General features: G+C 38.1%; 6 protein-coding genes across 6 annotated transcripts; 2 read left to right on the top strand and 4 right to left on the bottom strand.

Annotated features, from left to right (window-relative positions):
* The first annotated feature begins 1,697 nt into the window (after positions 1 to 1,697).
* BDF20DRAFT_895893 (glycoside hydrolase superfamily) lies at positions 1,698 to 3,679 on the top strand. Its single transcript, XM_053082471.1, has 4 exons — positions 1,698 to 1,873; positions 1,975 to 2,041; positions 2,116 to 2,185; positions 2,278 to 3,679. Exons 1-4 carry the CDS (start codon positions 1,749 to 1,751, stop codon positions 3,537 to 3,539), a joined length of 1,524 nt encoding a protein of 507 aa, XP_052931805.1. The 5' UTR covers positions 1,698 to 1,748; the 3' UTR covers positions 3,540 to 3,679.
* A 1,321-nt stretch (positions 3,680 to 5,000) lies between these two features.
* Positions 5,001 to 6,976, bottom strand: BDF20DRAFT_916891 (dihydrolipoyllysine-residue succinyltransferase E2 component; the record flags this gene model as incomplete). Its single annotated transcript, XM_053084511.1, has 7 exons — positions 5,001 to 5,135; positions 5,227 to 5,394; positions 5,484 to 6,073; positions 6,179 to 6,358; positions 6,456 to 6,527; positions 6,691 to 6,743; positions 6,825 to 6,976. The coding sequence occupies 7 exons, from the start codon at positions 6,974 to 6,976 to the stop codon at positions 5,001 to 5,003; spliced, it is 1,350 nt and encodes a 449-aa protein (XP_052931804.1).
* Positions 6,977 to 9,466: 2,490 nt separating this feature from the next.
* Positions 9,467 to 10,849, top strand: BDF20DRAFT_176459 (uncharacterized protein). Its single transcript, XM_053074857.1, has 3 exons — positions 9,467 to 9,468; positions 9,543 to 10,054; positions 10,138 to 10,849. The coding sequence occupies exons 2-3, from the start codon at positions 9,698 to 9,700 to the stop codon at positions 10,348 to 10,350; spliced, it is 570 nt and encodes a 189-aa protein (XP_052931803.1). The 5' UTR covers positions 9,467 to 9,468; positions 9,543 to 9,697; the 3' UTR covers positions 10,351 to 10,849.
* BDF20DRAFT_176189 (CAP Gly-rich domain-containing protein) lies at positions 10,402 to 11,925 on the bottom strand. Its single transcript, XM_053074856.1, has 4 exons — positions 11,904 to 11,925; positions 11,622 to 11,755; positions 10,941 to 11,544; positions 10,402 to 10,844 (listed from the first exon to the last, which is right to left on the bottom strand). Exons 2-4 carry the CDS (start codon positions 11,682 to 11,684, stop codon positions 10,741 to 10,743), a joined length of 771 nt encoding a protein of 256 aa, XP_052931802.1. The 5' UTR covers positions 11,685 to 11,755; positions 11,904 to 11,925; the 3' UTR covers positions 10,402 to 10,740.
* A 788-nt stretch (positions 11,926 to 12,713) lies between these two features.
* On the bottom strand, positions 12,714 to 13,601 carry BDF20DRAFT_839463 (uncharacterized protein; the record flags this gene model as incomplete). Its single annotated transcript, XM_053079280.1, has 2 exons — positions 12,714 to 13,009; positions 13,436 to 13,601. The coding sequence occupies 2 exons, from the start codon at positions 13,599 to 13,601 to the stop codon at positions 12,714 to 12,716; spliced, it is 462 nt and encodes a 153-aa protein (XP_052931801.1).
* A 415-nt stretch (positions 13,602 to 14,016) lies between these two features.
* Positions 14,017 to 16,757, bottom strand: BDF20DRAFT_176638 (beta subunit of phenylalanyl-tRNA synthetase). Its single transcript, XM_053074858.1, has 9 exons — positions 16,709 to 16,757; positions 16,355 to 16,641; positions 16,137 to 16,266; positions 15,935 to 16,050; positions 15,690 to 15,840; positions 15,372 to 15,613; positions 14,878 to 15,283; positions 14,515 to 14,790; positions 14,017 to 14,428 (listed from the first exon to the last, which is right to left on the bottom strand). The coding sequence occupies exons 2-9, from the start codon at positions 16,432 to 16,434 to the stop codon at positions 14,144 to 14,146; spliced, it is 1,686 nt and encodes a 561-aa protein (XP_052931800.1). The 5' UTR covers positions 16,435 to 16,641; positions 16,709 to 16,757; the 3' UTR covers positions 14,017 to 14,143.
* Positions 16,758 to 16,891: the final 134 nt, after the last annotated feature.

Below are 16,891 nucleotides of genomic sequence, written 5' to 3'. Positions count from 1 at the left end.
AAAAAGCGGAACCTGATCTCCTCAATTGCATGTACAAACCTTCTACATATAGATAAAAATACCATGTACGCATAAAACTCAAACACAAGCACACTCTTATCATCGAAACCTATTGTCATATCCCAAAAAGAAGAGTGTTTAACCGAAACTGTTAATTTTTGCTCCTTATACTGGGGTGACCGATCACAAAAATACGCGCTACATAGTTTCGCTCTCTTGTTACGCAAAAAACTTATGTAAAAGAATGCGTGTGAAAAGGGAAAGTTAAACACAGCAGACGTCCCTTTTTTTGCAATCTAGGCATCATCTTGATTGAAACGATCAGGGTCAGATGAACTGAAAATGCCCTTACTCGCGAACTTTTGCCAATTCTCACAGTTAAAGATGTATTACATAAACAGGGCCCTGTAGACAGTTTGACGCACAAAATAAATGAGAACAAAAAAAGAGTGCAAATTGACCTCTTTGCCACAACTTTATGTGAAAATGAATGCTTTTTCGGTCATTTGATACTTGATCGGTGTTGTACCCACTTTTTGCATGATGAAAATTAATTTAGCCAACCATGGCCAAACCCTATTGCAAGTGAAATGAGATGACAGTAACACGAACCAGATTGCAGTGCTACTTTTACGCAAAACACGCGTTTTCTTATAGGATTACCTAAGTTTGGCCGTGTCGATGAACACTAACGCTTTCGTCCCTTTTATTGCACCCTTTTTTGAACTGAGAGTGCAATCACTTTTGCAATCGTATTTCCTTTCATCCCTTACACGAAGGATACGTACATTGTGAAATGGTTCAACATGGTCCATTATTGTGACCCTTTTAGTACCTTGTTATACAGCTTGAACTTTTGCGATGTCTCCTTGTTCTCAATACATTTATTTTCATCTGCGACGGTTAACATCTATTGAAATTGAGAAAAGGTACTGTATACTGGTATCGCAAAAAATTGTTTCTCTATCTTGGAATAGATGATTTAATGATTTAAAGACGATGAACGAACAGACTATTTGAAAGAATGTGAAAACTGTCTATCAGCAAGTTTACGATTATATAATTGCTTTATGTCAGTGTACCTTATGACACAAGCGTTTTACAGTAACATACTCTCAAGGAGTGTGATTCTCAGGCATTAAAGGGCTAAATAGAGTCGCCATGATACGAAATAGTGAAGCTTATCACTTATCAAACTAACTCTAAACCTTTGCACCGTTTCTTGTTTATCTTTTAACCACATGAAAATCAGGAATAACTCATCGAAACAACATAAATAAAGAAAACAAAAGACGTAATGACCGAACCGAAATAGTAAAAACAAAAGGATTCCGAGGAATAATTTAATATAATCAAGCATACATTTGAACTATTGTCTTACCAGAACGCTTAATGCATTACTGACACACCAAGAAAAAAAGGTTACACATCCACCAAAAACGATCGAGTTTATTATTGTTCTGAAGATAGTGAATGATATAGGTTCCCTTTTTTTACAAGAAACAAGATAGAAAAAGGTTACTAGTCTTTGGCAAGTATTCTCATGATTCTATTTGTTTTTCTATTGTAAGCTTTTTCACACATTGAATGGTGTCTAACAATGGATATCAACTGAAAAATGAAGGGGGGGAAAAAGCGTATAAAAATGAACCAACTTATTCCACTTTTCATTCAGTTTTTTCTTTCTTTTCCTTTATCTTTTCTTGAAATTCAAAAACTGTCTACTTATCTAAATTAAAAAGATAATCATGAAGTTCGGCTCAATTTTGATTACTGTCGCTGCTGCTGCATTATGCTTGGTTGATATGACGTCTGCTTCCCCTGTTGGAGCTCTTCAACGTCGTGCCACAGATAATAATAAAGTTATTGTGGGGTAAAGTAACCAGCTCAAAAGAGACGTACTAATGGGGAGTTCAAATCCTTTTTCAGGACAGTAAATGAAACTAACGCTTTCTATGATGGCTTTCTATATAGCTACTTTCCCAATTGGCTTTACGGACGTTATACGCCGTCGATGATTGATTTCTCAAAATATACTCATGTAAGGACAGAGAAAGATAATCTCCAATCACTAGTTTGCTAAAACGAACGACTATCAACATCTTTATGCCATAGATCTACTACGCTTTTGCTATCCAAAACACAGCAACTACGCCCACATGGTCAGATTCTGGTTTATTTGACGGTAAGTTCCCCCCCCAAAAAAAAAGCATGCCAAAAGACGTCAGACAAAAGAAGAGATTGATGTAATACATTGGCAATATCCTCTCATTGCAGATTATGTCCAATATGGTTTCCCCAAGCTTGTTTCTTTAGCCCATGCTGCCGGTACCAAGGTGACTGTGAGTGTCGGTGGTTGGTCTGGATCCACCCAGTTTTCTACCATGGCTGCTTCTGCTAGTAATCGTGCTGCCTGGATTAAATGGAATGTTGATTTCATCACTAAATACGGTACTGATGGTGTCGATATCGATTGGGAGTATCCCGACAATATTGGTGCTGGCTGTAATGCCGTCAATGCGAACGATGTGCCCAATCTTCAAACCCTTGTGAAAGAACTGCGTGCGGCCCTTGACAAAGCCTTCCCCAATAACTATAAGGAAATTACTATGGCTGTTCACATTACTCCCTTCGGCGGTCAGACACCTGTCACTGATGTTTCTGGATTTGTCCCTTACGTCGATCGTTTCCACGTGATGTCGTTTGACGTCAATGGTGCCTGGAACTCTACGAGTGGCCCTAATGCTCCTTTCCATAATCAACCCGGTTACGGCTACCCTGCAGGCTTTGTGGAAGGTATTGAAAGCTGGAAATCAGCGGGTGTCCCCTATAACAAGTTAGCAGGTGGTATTGCTTTTTACGGCCGGGCGCAAACACTGACAGTGACTTCTGATCCCACAACCCAGTACAACCCTGCTGTTTCTCCCAACCCTCCATTGGGTGACTCTTTGGATGGTCCTTGGCAAGATGCCTACTGCTCCAAGGATACGACGGTGGCTTCTGGCGTCTGGAGATGGACCAACATGCGTTCCCAAGGTCTCTTGACATCCCCCACAACCGCTGCTTCTCCTTGGGTGCGTCATTTTGACAACATCACTCAGACCCCTTGGTTATATAACCCTACCAACAAGCAATTCATTTCCTACGATGATCCTGTCTCCCTCGGCGTCAAGACAAACTGGGCAAAGAGCGTGGGCTTAGCCGGCTTATTCGTTTGGTCGGTTGAGCAAGATAATGGCGAGCTTTTGAATGCTATTGCTCCTATGATTGCCGGTAATACGAAGCCTACGCCTACCACAACTACTGCTTCTTCAACCCCTACTGGTTCTGCTACTATTACATCGAGCGCTACCCCTACTTCTGGAACCGGCAATGGATGTGGTGGTGTTGCTGCTTGGTCGGCCTCTACCGCTTACAATGGTGGTGCGACTGTTTCTTACAATGGAAACGTATACCAAGCTCAATGGTGGACTCAAGGTGAAACTCCTGGAGCAAGCGCTAATTCTTACTACGTCTGGAAGCTTGTTAAGGCTTGTTAAATTATTTTGCCCATAGTATAGTCATCTCTATTACTATATATTTATTTATTCTTCAATCTATCTGTAAACCATATTATAACTGTGATTCCAACCTTTTCTGTCAGAATAATAAAAAAAAAAAAAATAAAAAAATAACGTGTCAGGATAATATAAAATGTACAGTTCTCAGAAATACTTGGCAGAGAAAGAAACTGTGAATTTTATCATGAAATACATATGAGAAGAAAGCTAAGCATTATATACTAATTTGCATGCACTATGCATCTAGAAGCTGCTGAAATGGTGGATAGATTAATCACATGAAGAAAAATCTGCCAGCCACTCACTATCTTATCTCAAATGATTAATTGTGTAGGTGAAGACCCTGCTAAGTGCGTCTGAACATGTGAGAAACATGTTACCATTGAATGAGATCACAACCCCTCCATACCAGGAGAAGAAAAAGCTATACAAAAAAAAGGGAGCCTACCGGTTCATGAAATAATCATTGTACTAGTCTCATTAGACAATTGTGGATATTCTACTTATGAAAAAAGACAACGAGAGAAAGTTATCTCAATAATCTTCGGTGAAGAGAACGCTTATAAGAAGGGTACGTCAGCCACCATTCATTACAAATGATTATGATTATGGCAGTTCATAACCTGCGCCTATCAAAAATGCCTCCATTAAATATTCAAATGAGCAGCGTGGCTTTTTCAAATACACCTTTTCGATTGCCATTTGCTTTCAACTGAACGAAAAATGGTTCCGAATCAAGAAAATAAACTAAATCAAGGCTGATTCATGACTTTAGTTCTTTATTTGATAGAATCGTCGTGTCTTAGTAGATACCAACGTCAATAGAATTACTTCAAAGCAACAGCTTCAATATCATGTATAATCCATGCAACTAATAAAGAATCCCAGTATTTATTCTTTGCGTGTCTTACTTTTGTTCTTGATATCTTTTCCGTCATGATTTTGTTCGTGGGTCGAACCGTAATGCATCGATCCTTATGTTAAAAGGAATTGATCTGATAATAGAAAAAATTTCATATCGAAAATTGTCAGCACTCATTGGATCTGGAGTCCCTTAAAATTTGTAAATTATTGCTGGCACACCAACTGACGTCAATTTTCATCTTACCGAAACATCAGCCGGGATAGATGCAGAATTCAGGCAGGCACATGTGTTTGTTTATCTCTGCAATTCAGGAACCATATTGTATTTTAGCTGATGTACAAAGAAAAAAAGATGCATTAGAAAGAAAACTGTAGGCTCAGCCTTTAACGAGACACTATCCATTTCTAAAAAACTGCTCAAACACACATACGAAAGACATTGTCAATACAAAATCCTTTGCTATTTTATATTGTAGTATACATCCGCGAACTCCTTTGTCAGGACCTTTTTTTTTTTTTTTGTTTATTAATCGATAAGAGTAGTATATAATTTAGTTTTTCTTTTTTTTTAAATAATTAAACACCCAAAAGAAGTCTTCTGGGATCTTCGACAAGTTCTTTAATTCTAACTAAAAATGTAACAGCTTCACGTCCATCAACAAGTCTGTGATCATATGTAAGCGCAACATACATCATGGGACGGATCTCAACCTAAACGTTTTCACAATATTTTGTTTTAGTTTTGCTTTGTTTCTTTTCATGACCTCATATTGCTTTTTCTTTTCATTTTCAAAACTATTACCTTTCCGTTAATGGCAATTGGTCTTTCCTTGATAGCATGCATACCCAAAATTGCAGTCTGTGGTAAGTTAATGATGGGAGTGCCCATCAAAGAACCAAAGACACCACCATTAGAGATAGTGAAGGTACCGCCAGCCATATCTTCAATTGTGATCTTATTGTCGCGAGCCTACATAAGAGAGACGATACAAAGATACCCCAAATTTCAACCACACTGAACTTATAACAAAACATAATTTCTTGTATCTCAATTCTTACCTTTTTGCCAAGTTCAGCAATATTCTTTTCGATGTCAATGAAACCCATATCTTCAACATTTCTTAAAACAGGTGTGACAAGACCTTTAGGTGTAGAAACAGCGACACTCATATCAACAAAGTCGTGGTAAACAATGTCAGTACCGTCAATAGAAGCGTTGACAGCAGGGATTTCTTTCAATGCTTCAGCGGCGGCCTTTACAAAAGCAGACATGAAGCCGAACTTGACACCGTGTTTCTTGACTACGGCATCCTTGTATTCACTACGTAAGTTCATAAGGTTGGTCATATCGATCTCGTTGAATGTGGTTAAAGAAGCAGCCGTGTCTTGAGATTGCTTCAAACGCTCGGCGATACGGAGACGCATGCGGTTCATCTTGACACGAGTTTCGTTGCGACTGCCATAGACCTTTTCAGTCTCGGATGAGGCAGGAGAGGAAGGAGAAGAGGAAGAAGGCTTAGGTGCAGCAGCAGGGGTGGAAGGTTTCTCTGGCTTGGATTGTTCTTCCTTCTTGGGTTCCTCTTTCTTTTCTTCTACAGGTTTGGATTCTTCCTGCTTGGGTTCTTCCTTTGGTTTGGGAGGTGCAGCGCCTAAATGATCCGGAGAAAGGAACAGTCAGTCTGATGGGCATCATGATATAATATGTCATTCACTTCTAAATGACCACAAGAGAGAGTCATTGACTTTTCACAAACCTTCTTTTGGTGCATCACCGAGCTCTAATTTGAAAAAGTCAGCGCCAACCGACACGTTATCTTCTTCTTGAGCGTAAACTTCGACGATGGTTCCTGAAGCAGGAGAATTCACAGTGACATCGATTTTATCGGTTTCGATGGTGGCAACTTCTTCGTCCTGTTGTACAAAATCTCCAACCTCTATAGTAAAAAAGAAAAAGAGTTTTAAGTTGTCACGCAGCTGGTCTTATGAGATAGCATCCTTGCTGCTCTCAATATCGCTGCTGAAGAGACTTACGTTTCACCCACTGCTTAAGTGTGCCTTCAGAAATAGATTCTGCCATTTGAGGAACCTTGACAACCTTATCAGCTATTAAAATATGTGAGACGTTACTATTAAATTCTTTGACTTGATCCTTAGAGGAGTGGTTGATTGTTCGATTAAATGGCCTGTAGCCAACAACATGCCCCCCGTCCCCCGACCCCGCTTTCAATCCTTTCAATTCTCCTTATTGTTTTTTTGGTTTTTTTACCATAGGTTCTGATTTGATTTGCAAATATACTCTTTTGAAAGGTATTTGATGATCTAAATTGTTAAATCAGCTTATTTGTTCAGTATAATATATCTTGCTGAACACTTAGAGCTCTAAGCAGTGGGAGGCCATACCTTAAGTGCTCTGAGCCAACGGTATATAAAGCTGCAGGAGCTTGAATGTGTAAATTTCTGACTTGTGAAATATGACGCACTGACTGTGTTGCGGAATGACTCAGACGAGTTGTCAATCGTCTAATGAGAGGCGATGTACGAGAATATTGCATTGTCAAAAAATGTGATTTAAACAAAGATTCCAAATGTTGTAAATGGAGCAAAATAGAAAGAAACGAAAAGAAAAGGAAAAAGTCAGGTCTTAAAAGAGTGGGGAAGTAAAAAAGTGGGGAAGTTGGTTTTATTTACTTTTTGTCATTTAGCACACAAACACACGCACCACCACCACGATCCACCAGCTAACCAACCAACCAGCGTCCATTCACCCTCCACAGCCACCACCTGTAGGGCTCCTTTTCTTTTCGATGCAATAAAGCCCAAAAAAAAGAAACCCCGGGTAACGGCGGAAAGAGAAAATTAATGTTCGGGATAAATTTTTAGCACGTACAAATTCTATTTGGCCCACTGTTCGTGTGATGTAAAATGTCCCATCCGACGTTACCCGTTCAAATTCTTATTATTTTATTTTATTTTTCCTATCACATATATGGACAAGCTTACCTAAGGTCTCGCCACATAAGTGGCTGAAAGCATAAAGCGTTATTCTATGTATTATTTTTTGTAGGCTAACTAAAGATGACGAAGGGAGGCAGAGACTGTTTAAAAAGTGAAAGACCCTTGTTTACTTTTGCAGGGACGGTGAAATGAAGGCCGAAATGAAAAATATGTAGACAATGAATTTTTTTCTATTTTCGAATTTTGGTGCGTCCGGAGAAGTTCTGGGTAAATTAAGGTTACGTTTCTATATTTAAGCTTTGTCAGTCAATTATCATACCATGAGGAAGATCCTCTTTAAACCATGCTTTTCTAAGATAGCGACGAGGTATTGAAGTTGAAGGGCTCTGTTGCAAAGTGACTGGGCAAAAGACTTGTGGAAGGTTGTTAGGGCCTCCGGCCTTTACGGGAAGAGAATCTGTAACAACTTGTAGCAGAATGATATAACAGTTAGTGACAGAGGCCTACTACATATTTTTCATAGTATTTCTACTACGATAGCGAGTTCTACCTATTTCTATTGCTTGTTTATAAGAACTGTCGACGCTTTTTTTTTTCAAATGTTGGTCTTTTCTTCAAGAAAAAAAAATCCAACTTTTAATGGCATTTAATACAAGCATCTGTTGCTTTCCATCGTTCACTATTCGTTTGATGATAGCTATTTAGAATGGAGTTTCAAAATAAAATGAGGGGTTAAATGAATCAGGAACATTATACTTGTTGATGACAGCAGTGTAATGATGAACTACCCCCACATCATTGTTGATTCAAGTACGTGAGGAATATACTAAGTATGATTAATTTAAAGAGCAAGTACAAACATTTCTACAATGGTCAGATTCCGCAAACTAGAAAATTACTCATTTAATCATCTCAGCTAAATACATCGCTTAACGTTTCCTAGGGTTATAAGAGCCTTTTCTCATAAAACCAACGTGACAGAATTAAGCAATACAAACCTTTCTGTCATTGTTTCAAAAAGAAGCTCATATTTTGCCATTTGCTCAATAATTGCGCTCTTCTTTTGGCCCTTTACCCTGAGAAAATTTTGAGGCAATTATGCCAGACCCATTGCAACTAGATCAAGCATATTCATGTTCAAATTTAGTACTTTTGTATTGTTTCTTTTCGAACTGATTAACCGAGTGTAATCGGACTTTTTGGACAGACTTTTTGGACCGGTAATGTGTATCGTTTTGGATTAAATTACTAGGAAATTTTTTGAACGACCTTTCTGTCATCAGTATCACTTTACAATATAATATAAAAAAAATTTACTTTTTAGATTATGGTAGTTTTGATTTGAAATGTTTGAAAATCTGAAGTTTTTTCAGGGCACAAAACAAAGAAAAAAAAAAGAGGAGGGGTGCGAGGAAACAGAGCAATCACCGGCGCGCTTACCTTCGCTGTATAATATGTTAAGCACATTAAAACATCAAAATCTAGTTGCGGAGCAGAGATACGTTACTGTCTGTATATAGCAATGATTTTTTAAACTTTGGTGAATGTTGGCTCTATCAAGGAATCATCAACATTGATCCAGTTACTCGCACTAAAGCCGATGACAGACGAATGATTCTTCTACCACTTTTCGTCAAAGTCAGTGTTGTCAACGAAGGTGCAAAAGAAAGTTAACAAAAAAAAAAAAAAAAAGCTGCAGTAACTTGAAACAGAGATCATGGAAATCTGCTTCATCGATGAATATCTGACTAGTCTGATATATAGTAGATGCAACATCCTAGTTTCGTGAATGTAAAGACAGCAGCGTCAAAGCGAAGAGTACATGTTGTATTGTAATTTAAAATCGCGTCCTCAATGCTGCCAAAAACATGTTTGATATTTTTATGTTTGCTGCAGTAAATAACGATCAAAGACCCGCGGGTTTCAAAGGAAACTAATTCTATTGACTTGTGTGATTGATATCACTCTTTCACACATCTCTACAGTATCATTTATAAGATATTTATAAAGTATAATCAAAGGCTGAATGCTTACCGTCTAGACCCTATTTACTCAACTCATAATTTAATAACAATCTGCCTAATTTCTGGTAAGTACGTCTAAATTATTTTAATATTTTTCTCTCATAACTTTTACTCAACTTTTCCAAAGTTGCCTTGGCAGTATTTTCGATTTGTAATTGAAAGGACTGTATTTGCAGTAGAAGCCCCCTCTTCCCTTTCGTCATTATCACAAAATTAGAAAGATCAGTAACGACGAATCTATTGAAAAGAAGGTCCCTTTTTCGATTTCTTTCATATCTTTTCTGCATTTTGACCATGACTTTGACTAGTTCAGTTGCCGATCGAATAGAAAAGAAAATGTTTGCTCAAACAACAACCGCAGCTACTATTACTTCTACTTCTACTACGATATCGGCAACCACAAAAAACATTGATAAAAAACAGTCTATGTCCGAACTCAGAGCAAGTTATCCCCTTGAAGAACTCATCAAATTGTATAGTCCAGACTCAATGGCACGAAAATTGAATAAAGCAGATAAACCAACAAGATTAGTCTTGAATGGCGTCAATATTTTGAACAAATACAGTCTCGACAGTGATATCGTTATGAACAGAATAAAACAAAGAAAAGAAACGCACAATCGTGTAGAGAGAAGGCGAAGGAACACTCTGGTAAAGTAAAATTCACGTTCATTGTTGCTTAGTCCACTGCTCTTTTACCTGTTTCCCGCCTTATAACATGAGCGTATCACTAGAATTTGTTAGTCAGCAGGCTATCAGATCTTGTTCCCCGCAGTGTTTCAGAAAAAAGAAAAGGTGAAAAATGCTACCGCGCAAAAGTGCTTAGCTATGCAATAGAATATATTGAAGTGATCCAGAAAGAGAATGAAGATCTCCGTAGGCAGATGGGCCGCCTGGCAACCCTATCAAAGGCAACAATGGCAAATGAGCTGCCGCTTCAACAGTAATCATCAGCAGCAGACTTTTACTTTCCCCAAACAGTTACTCCTTTTTTTGATTGGAGGCATTGTACGAACCCAAAAAAAAGGAGGAGTCTTTTATTAAAATAGCTATAGTTTAAAAACATGACAAGACACCACTTGCGCTTGTCTCGAAGCGATCAGAAAATATGATACAAGGCTCATTATATAGAGTAGAGTTAAAAGTATGTGATTGAGATAAATAAATTCAGGTTATAATAACAAAATAAGAAGAATAAAGAGGTCTGGAAGAGGTTCGTAGTCATGAAAGCGATATGAATTAAAATAGTGTTTAGAGATAACGTATGCAGAAGTAACTACAGATACAATAAAGTAGGGTATATATGCAATTCGATGACTTCAAATGGGACAAGGTATTCATTCTGCCACAGCTTCTAGCTCTCGTCGTTTACAGAAAATACCACGATTTGGATCTGTATCAAAGTAAGTGATACCATCAACACTTCCATCACAATTTCCAACTAATTTCATAAAGACATTCAATAGGGTAAAAAAAAAAAAAAAATGTCAGCCGATCAATTTCAATAGGGTAATGAGGCATTTAAGATTTTACTTACCACCATGATCGAGCTCAACGCCAATCCATTCACCATGGCCGAACTCCACAGCACCTATAAACTGGACATATCCAAAGGTAGGTAACGGTCTCATCGTCAGTCTTACCCTTGAGCCTAAGGTAATCGGTAAGGGCATATCATCGTCGTTATCTCTATCACCAAAGAGATAACGCCAACTAGATCTTCTAGGTTTGGGAGAGGGTGGTGGACGTCGAAGAGCATTCGCTGTTAACCCTTCCTCAGGCAACGATCGTACCGGTTTAGCTTTGGGATAAGCTTTGATCGGTGATTTGGAGCGAGGCGGGGTAACGGGTAATTCGAATTTGATCTTTGTTGGTCGGCGAGGTGTAGCCGCCGCCGCCGCTGCCGCTGCCGCTGCTGCTTCTTCTTCCTTTTTCAATTGTTGCTCTTTCTCTCTTTTTTCTTGGTTGTCCATTCGAGCTCGTGTTTCCATGCATAGTAGTAACTCTAAATTGCCAGTGTCTATCATATCGAGCCGTTTTTCCAGATCATTGTCGGGCGAATCATAAATCATGTCAGGAGCAGGTGCAGTGTGACATTTGGTCAAAAATGGTCTGATATTTTTATTATTGAATAGAGAAGACTTTGACATGGCGTCTTTATCATCACTTTTTGTACTAGAAGAATCATCGGTTGCTAGATCATCACTGGTGGCGCTACCTTCGCTACTATGCGCAACAGTCGAATGGAACGGGGGCGGTCGTAGGTACTTGTTACTGTCATCGTCTTCTGAAGAGGAAACACTGCGTCTCTTTGCGTCTTTATCTTTCACTAAATCATCCTTATAGCTAGAACTGAATCGTTTGGTTAACTTTCTTGCTCTTTTCAACATAAAATACTAGAATTTAATGAAAAAAACAATATGGAAAAGAAAAAAGAAAAGAAAAAAGAATAGCAGGAAAATGGGAAGAAGAAAAAAAAAATTATGTAAATCAACCTAACTGATATTGGATGGCTGGGTTAGTTTTTTCTATAGTCTTTTGTTTGAGGATTTCCAAAAATGTGAAACTCTTCACAAAAAGAAAAAAAATTAAAAAAACAAGGAATACTGCGGCTTGTTACTGAGAAACACCCTCTCCATATAAGCGCGCACAGCATGGTCTAATCCCTTTGACAGCATAACTCACTGTAATAATGCGGATCAGACAGTGATTGATTTGAAAATATGACAAAGACAAAACAAGGTATGGAAGTACAAGCTGCGCCATTTGTTACAAAAAGAAAGAGCGATGTAACCTATTCTGTTGTATACATACCTCAACATACGCCATGTCCAAAAAGGAATCTGGTTTTTCATGCCGCTTTGAGGAAGAAAGAGCTCAAAAAAACAGTCTCGCTGAATTCATAGGGCGATAAAGAGACGGGCTTAAGAAAAGCTTTTGCAGACTGTATTTTAAGGAGAACTAGCGACACCCACAGACCAAATCGAAAGTTGCTTGTGGCAAAGGTTAGACAAAATAATCCATATCATGTCATGTCATGTACAAGAATTCAAAAATGGTGTGATTCTGAAGATGGTACTACACAAATTTTACTTCTGAATTTATAAAAATTATAATGCAAGATGCATAGAAAAAGAAAAGAGCTTCTAGATCTTTTACAAAAAGATCTTTTTTACTCTGTTCAATTAAACGCTAAACGCTAGTTATTGGTTCTGTGATCTGCAACAAACCATATTCTTCTCTACTGAGCATTTCGTTCTAACTCCTTCACCACATTTGCTCCACGTAACTCTTATGAAAATGTCGAGACTTAGAAGTGAATATGAAGATAGCTGTGAGTTGAAGTGTAGTGATTACAGCAACGGGATGGTTCAAGAGCCTGCATGTTATTTGGTGCTTTTCTTTCCCATTTTCCTTGTTCTCTAACGTTAAATGATGATACATGTCCCGACCTCAAAAAGGTAGCTCTGACAATCAATAATTTACCGTACCGCATACTCTTTCCTAGATCAACCCTGAAAACATCCAATGTGCAAATCTTGTTGACATGACGAATACAATACACTTTGTTACAAATGACTGAAGTTTGAATAAGGAACTCTTCCACTCAATGATGAAATGAGATTCGTTCCCAACATCCTCACTTGGTTTAAAATACATGCTGAATCGTTTTTTTACAGCAAGAATTCCCGGCATTCATCATGCTTTCCTGAGACACATCAGAAACCATGACATTCGCAAACATCGTCGAATGAGTTTTTAAAGTTTTCTGTTTTCCAGTCCCTTTACCGTTAGAGGATCGACTGTTTAAAATTAAGAAAGTTTCAGTAGGGTATTGTATCCCCTGGAAAGATGCATAAAGAAGGAAGAAGTAGCTACGGTGAAAGAACTGTCAACAATATGAGAAAGGCAATAATAATCACTAGTTCCATTTTGGTTATTGCTAACCTATCTGGCACGTCAACGTCTTTTGAGTCATTCAAATCGTAGCATAACGCGATGTTCATTATAAAAAGTTCAGATTTATCTTACCCTTGTCCAAATTGATGTAGCAGTGATCATTATTGGACCAAATGCTTTTCCCCTCACCCACCCCCTCAAATAATACAGATTGGTTTAAGCATGCATTCACTGGTGACCAGATAATACATCTAAACCATTTTTCAGACGAATAGGCGAATATGTGATTTAATGACATTGCTGTATGCTTATACTTCATCGGTCATAGTCAGCGTATATGTTCACAAATATCAGAATATCCTTTCATTTACATCTCCTGAATACGACAATGGTTCGGCTTTTGATTATGTGGTTCCCCACAGGATGCATACGTAATTGTCAAATAGGTTCAAGAGCATTAATGAGTCGCCATCAGTTGCACTTTTTACATCATTCACACTCATCTTTTATAAGCTTCTCGCAACATGCATTTGCACTTGTAAGCGTTGGCCATGTTTCTTGATTTCGTGCTTGATGTAACATGAATGATTATTTTCCTGTTTTCATCAACTCAAAGCATAGAAAGAAATAACGTATATAATTGGAACTCGTAGGGTATGCAGGGAACAACAAAACTTTCTGCTTAATAAGTGGCTTAAACAGACATATTAGAAATGAAGTACATAGGCTATAATATCGATGCCATACTTTACTGGGATACATTATTCTCTAATACAAAGGAACAAAAAGGAAATAGAAGAATTAAAAACAGGAAAAAAGAAGGAGTATGGGCCAGTTAGATTAAACAAAAGGCTCCAAGTTGATTTCGAGAGCAGTGGTAGGGTTAGCTAAATCGAAGTTTTGAAGAACAAGAGGATGAAGTACACCGAGGGCACCAATTTGAATGCACTTACGGAGCTTGGTCTCAGGACAAATGTATCTTAAGAAGACATGGGCTGAACGACCAGGGAAGAAGGTAGAATTAGCAGCTTCTTCAATCCAATAACCCAACTTTGTCTTGTCATCTTTGTGGATTCTAGGAGTGCTAAGCATAGCCATAATACGGTCCAAAAGACCATGAATAATCTATAAAATAAGACGAAAACGAGATATAAGTCTTCAAATCCAAATAAGGATACTATCTACAGTCAGTTAGTTAACCAAGTACTTACTTCAAAACCAGAGGTCTTTGAGGTATAAGTTGCACAAAGATGTCTTTCGTTTCTAGCTCTACGGTCCCGGCTTTCATCTTTGAAACCAACGTCAGAAACTTCAAATACCTTGAGAGGCATTGGTAATTTCTTATTGGAGTTCAATGTTTTGAGAATACCAGGTAAGAGCGAAGTACGTACTACTTGATACTCAGCAGTCTTGGGATTAGCAAGCTTAATAGCTGTTTTACTATCATCAGCACGGTTGAGGAATTGGAAATTTTCATCATGAGAACACTAATTTTTGTTTTTCATTATTGATGAAGAAATTAGTAAGAGTGAAGGGATACGACGTCGCCAAAAAAGTTACTTCATTTCACATACCAAAATCAAAGGGGCAACTTCAGTGAAACCAGCCATAGCTAATTCTCTACGGACTTGATCACTAAGCTTGTTCAAAGGCAAAGCAGTACCAAAGGTAGTGACACTAGGCATTTTCTTGGGTAAATTGTCGTAACCATAAGAAATCGCAACATCTTCCATAATATCACAAGCATGTAATATATCCCAACGAGTAGGAGGAACTTTGACTACAACTTCATTGCTATCCTTAGCGCTAATAGTAGCGTCCAAAGACATACGGTTGAGAAGACGGCAGATTTCTTCACCAGGGAGATCAAGACCCGTACAAGAGTTAATGTAATCAACCTTAGCAGTAGCTTCACGAGGTTCAAGGTTGGGGAAGATCTTGGTAGTGTTATCAGGATATACGATTTCAACAGGTTCAATTCTGTATTTTAAAAGGAAAACGTATGAAATTATTAGGCACACTGTACGATAGCGAGTGTCTTCCATAGCGAGTCCAAAAATCAACTTACGTGAAGGGTTCGGCACAGTATTCAGAAAACATGGTGACTAAAGTATTGAGGGCAGTGCTGGCCTTATGTTCATCTGTGGCGGTACATTCGATGAAGACATTCTTAGTATCGAGTGTGATCTTTGAGTGATCAGAGTTGATAATTGGTGGAAGTGAACAAACTGTACGGTTGGAATCGAAAACAACAGGGTACACAGGCGAATCACGGATGATGTGAAGGAATTTGCCCAAATGTTTATCTTCCTATTTTCGCAATCATCCCATCAGATATATCAGAACGCTGTAGTACATTTGGAATATAACAATTGCATTCACTTACAGCATAAAGTTCCATCAATTCATCACCATCAACTTCAACGTCCTTATTCAATGGGATGAATTTGATATCCTTATGAGGCAAGGCTTCGTAAGTAAAAGGGCCCTGGATGGTATCCAAATCATGAGTACCCATCGAGGCAAGTGTTCTCTTTCTATCAGCATATTCAATTGATTGAAGAATGGGTAGTGTAAGGTTCAGGGACTGCCTTTTGTCTAAATATGAGTCATTTTTCAGTTGTTTCTTACCGACAAATGTTGTTGTGAAGTTTATCCTGAAGATCAATGAAAGAGGCATAGTTCTCGGGCGTGAAGGTGATGTTACGTAAAATAGCACCCACAATATAGGGTCTTATTTGTTGAGTCTTTTTAAAAAAATTTGTTAAAAAATGATCAGTTTACTGTTTGTATGATCCTACTACATCCATATCATATTGCTGAAATAACTTACAGATTCCAAAACACGAATTTGTTGCAATTTACCGTCAGCAGGTTTGGCAAGCTTATAAACAGGAGGCTTCTGTTTACCTTCGAAAACTCGAAGGGCACGAGCAAGACCTTCTTGACATAATAAGTCATATCTATATCGACAGATTCAATGAATATCAAATCAATAACATTTCCTCCATTATCCTTCTTTCTAAGAACTACTGATTTAAACTGCTGTACCTGTTAGCAGGGATATCAATTTTTAACAGTGCCCTTTCAGATAACTCTTCAGTGTTTTTGCTTCCTTCTTTTTGTGCCATTTCTTTTTCAGAGGTCTATAATGCAAATTAGATGACGTTAGACCACCACATATGATCGTCATGAAAGTAATAGAATCAACGGATTGTTGCAAGACTAGGCGAGCCGTCCCAACTGGTCTATGCAATCAACAGGAAAATGAATGCTGCTTACATCTTCTTCAAGTTCGATACCGAAACGGAAACAAAGTTCGAAGAATTCCTCAGAAGCTATAAAGATAGAATACCGTGTTATGCAAAGTCCATAATTGAATCCAGTTATGAAAACAAAATTTACTATAATTCTTCTCAAGGGCCTCGAAAAGTGCTAGCTTGTCAACGTTAACGGTAGGCATGGTTGACTATTTTACAGTTTAAACGAAAAAGACTTATAAATCTGTAAGCGTGTCGACTGACTGAGAAACATCAAAATATCTGAGAGATTTTAGTGGCTTATCTGATTAAACATAAATATTACATA

Source organism: Mycotypha africana (assembly GCF_025528875.1).
Source record: "Mycotypha africana strain NRRL 2978 chromosome Unknown BDF20scaffold_12, whole genome shotgun sequence".
Lineage (NCBI taxonomy): Eukaryota > Fungi > Mucoromycota > Mucoromycetes > Mucorales > Mycotyphaceae > Mycotypha > Mycotypha africana.
Note: the sequence above shows the minus strand (reverse complement) of the source record. Positions and strands in the feature narration are given on the sequence as shown.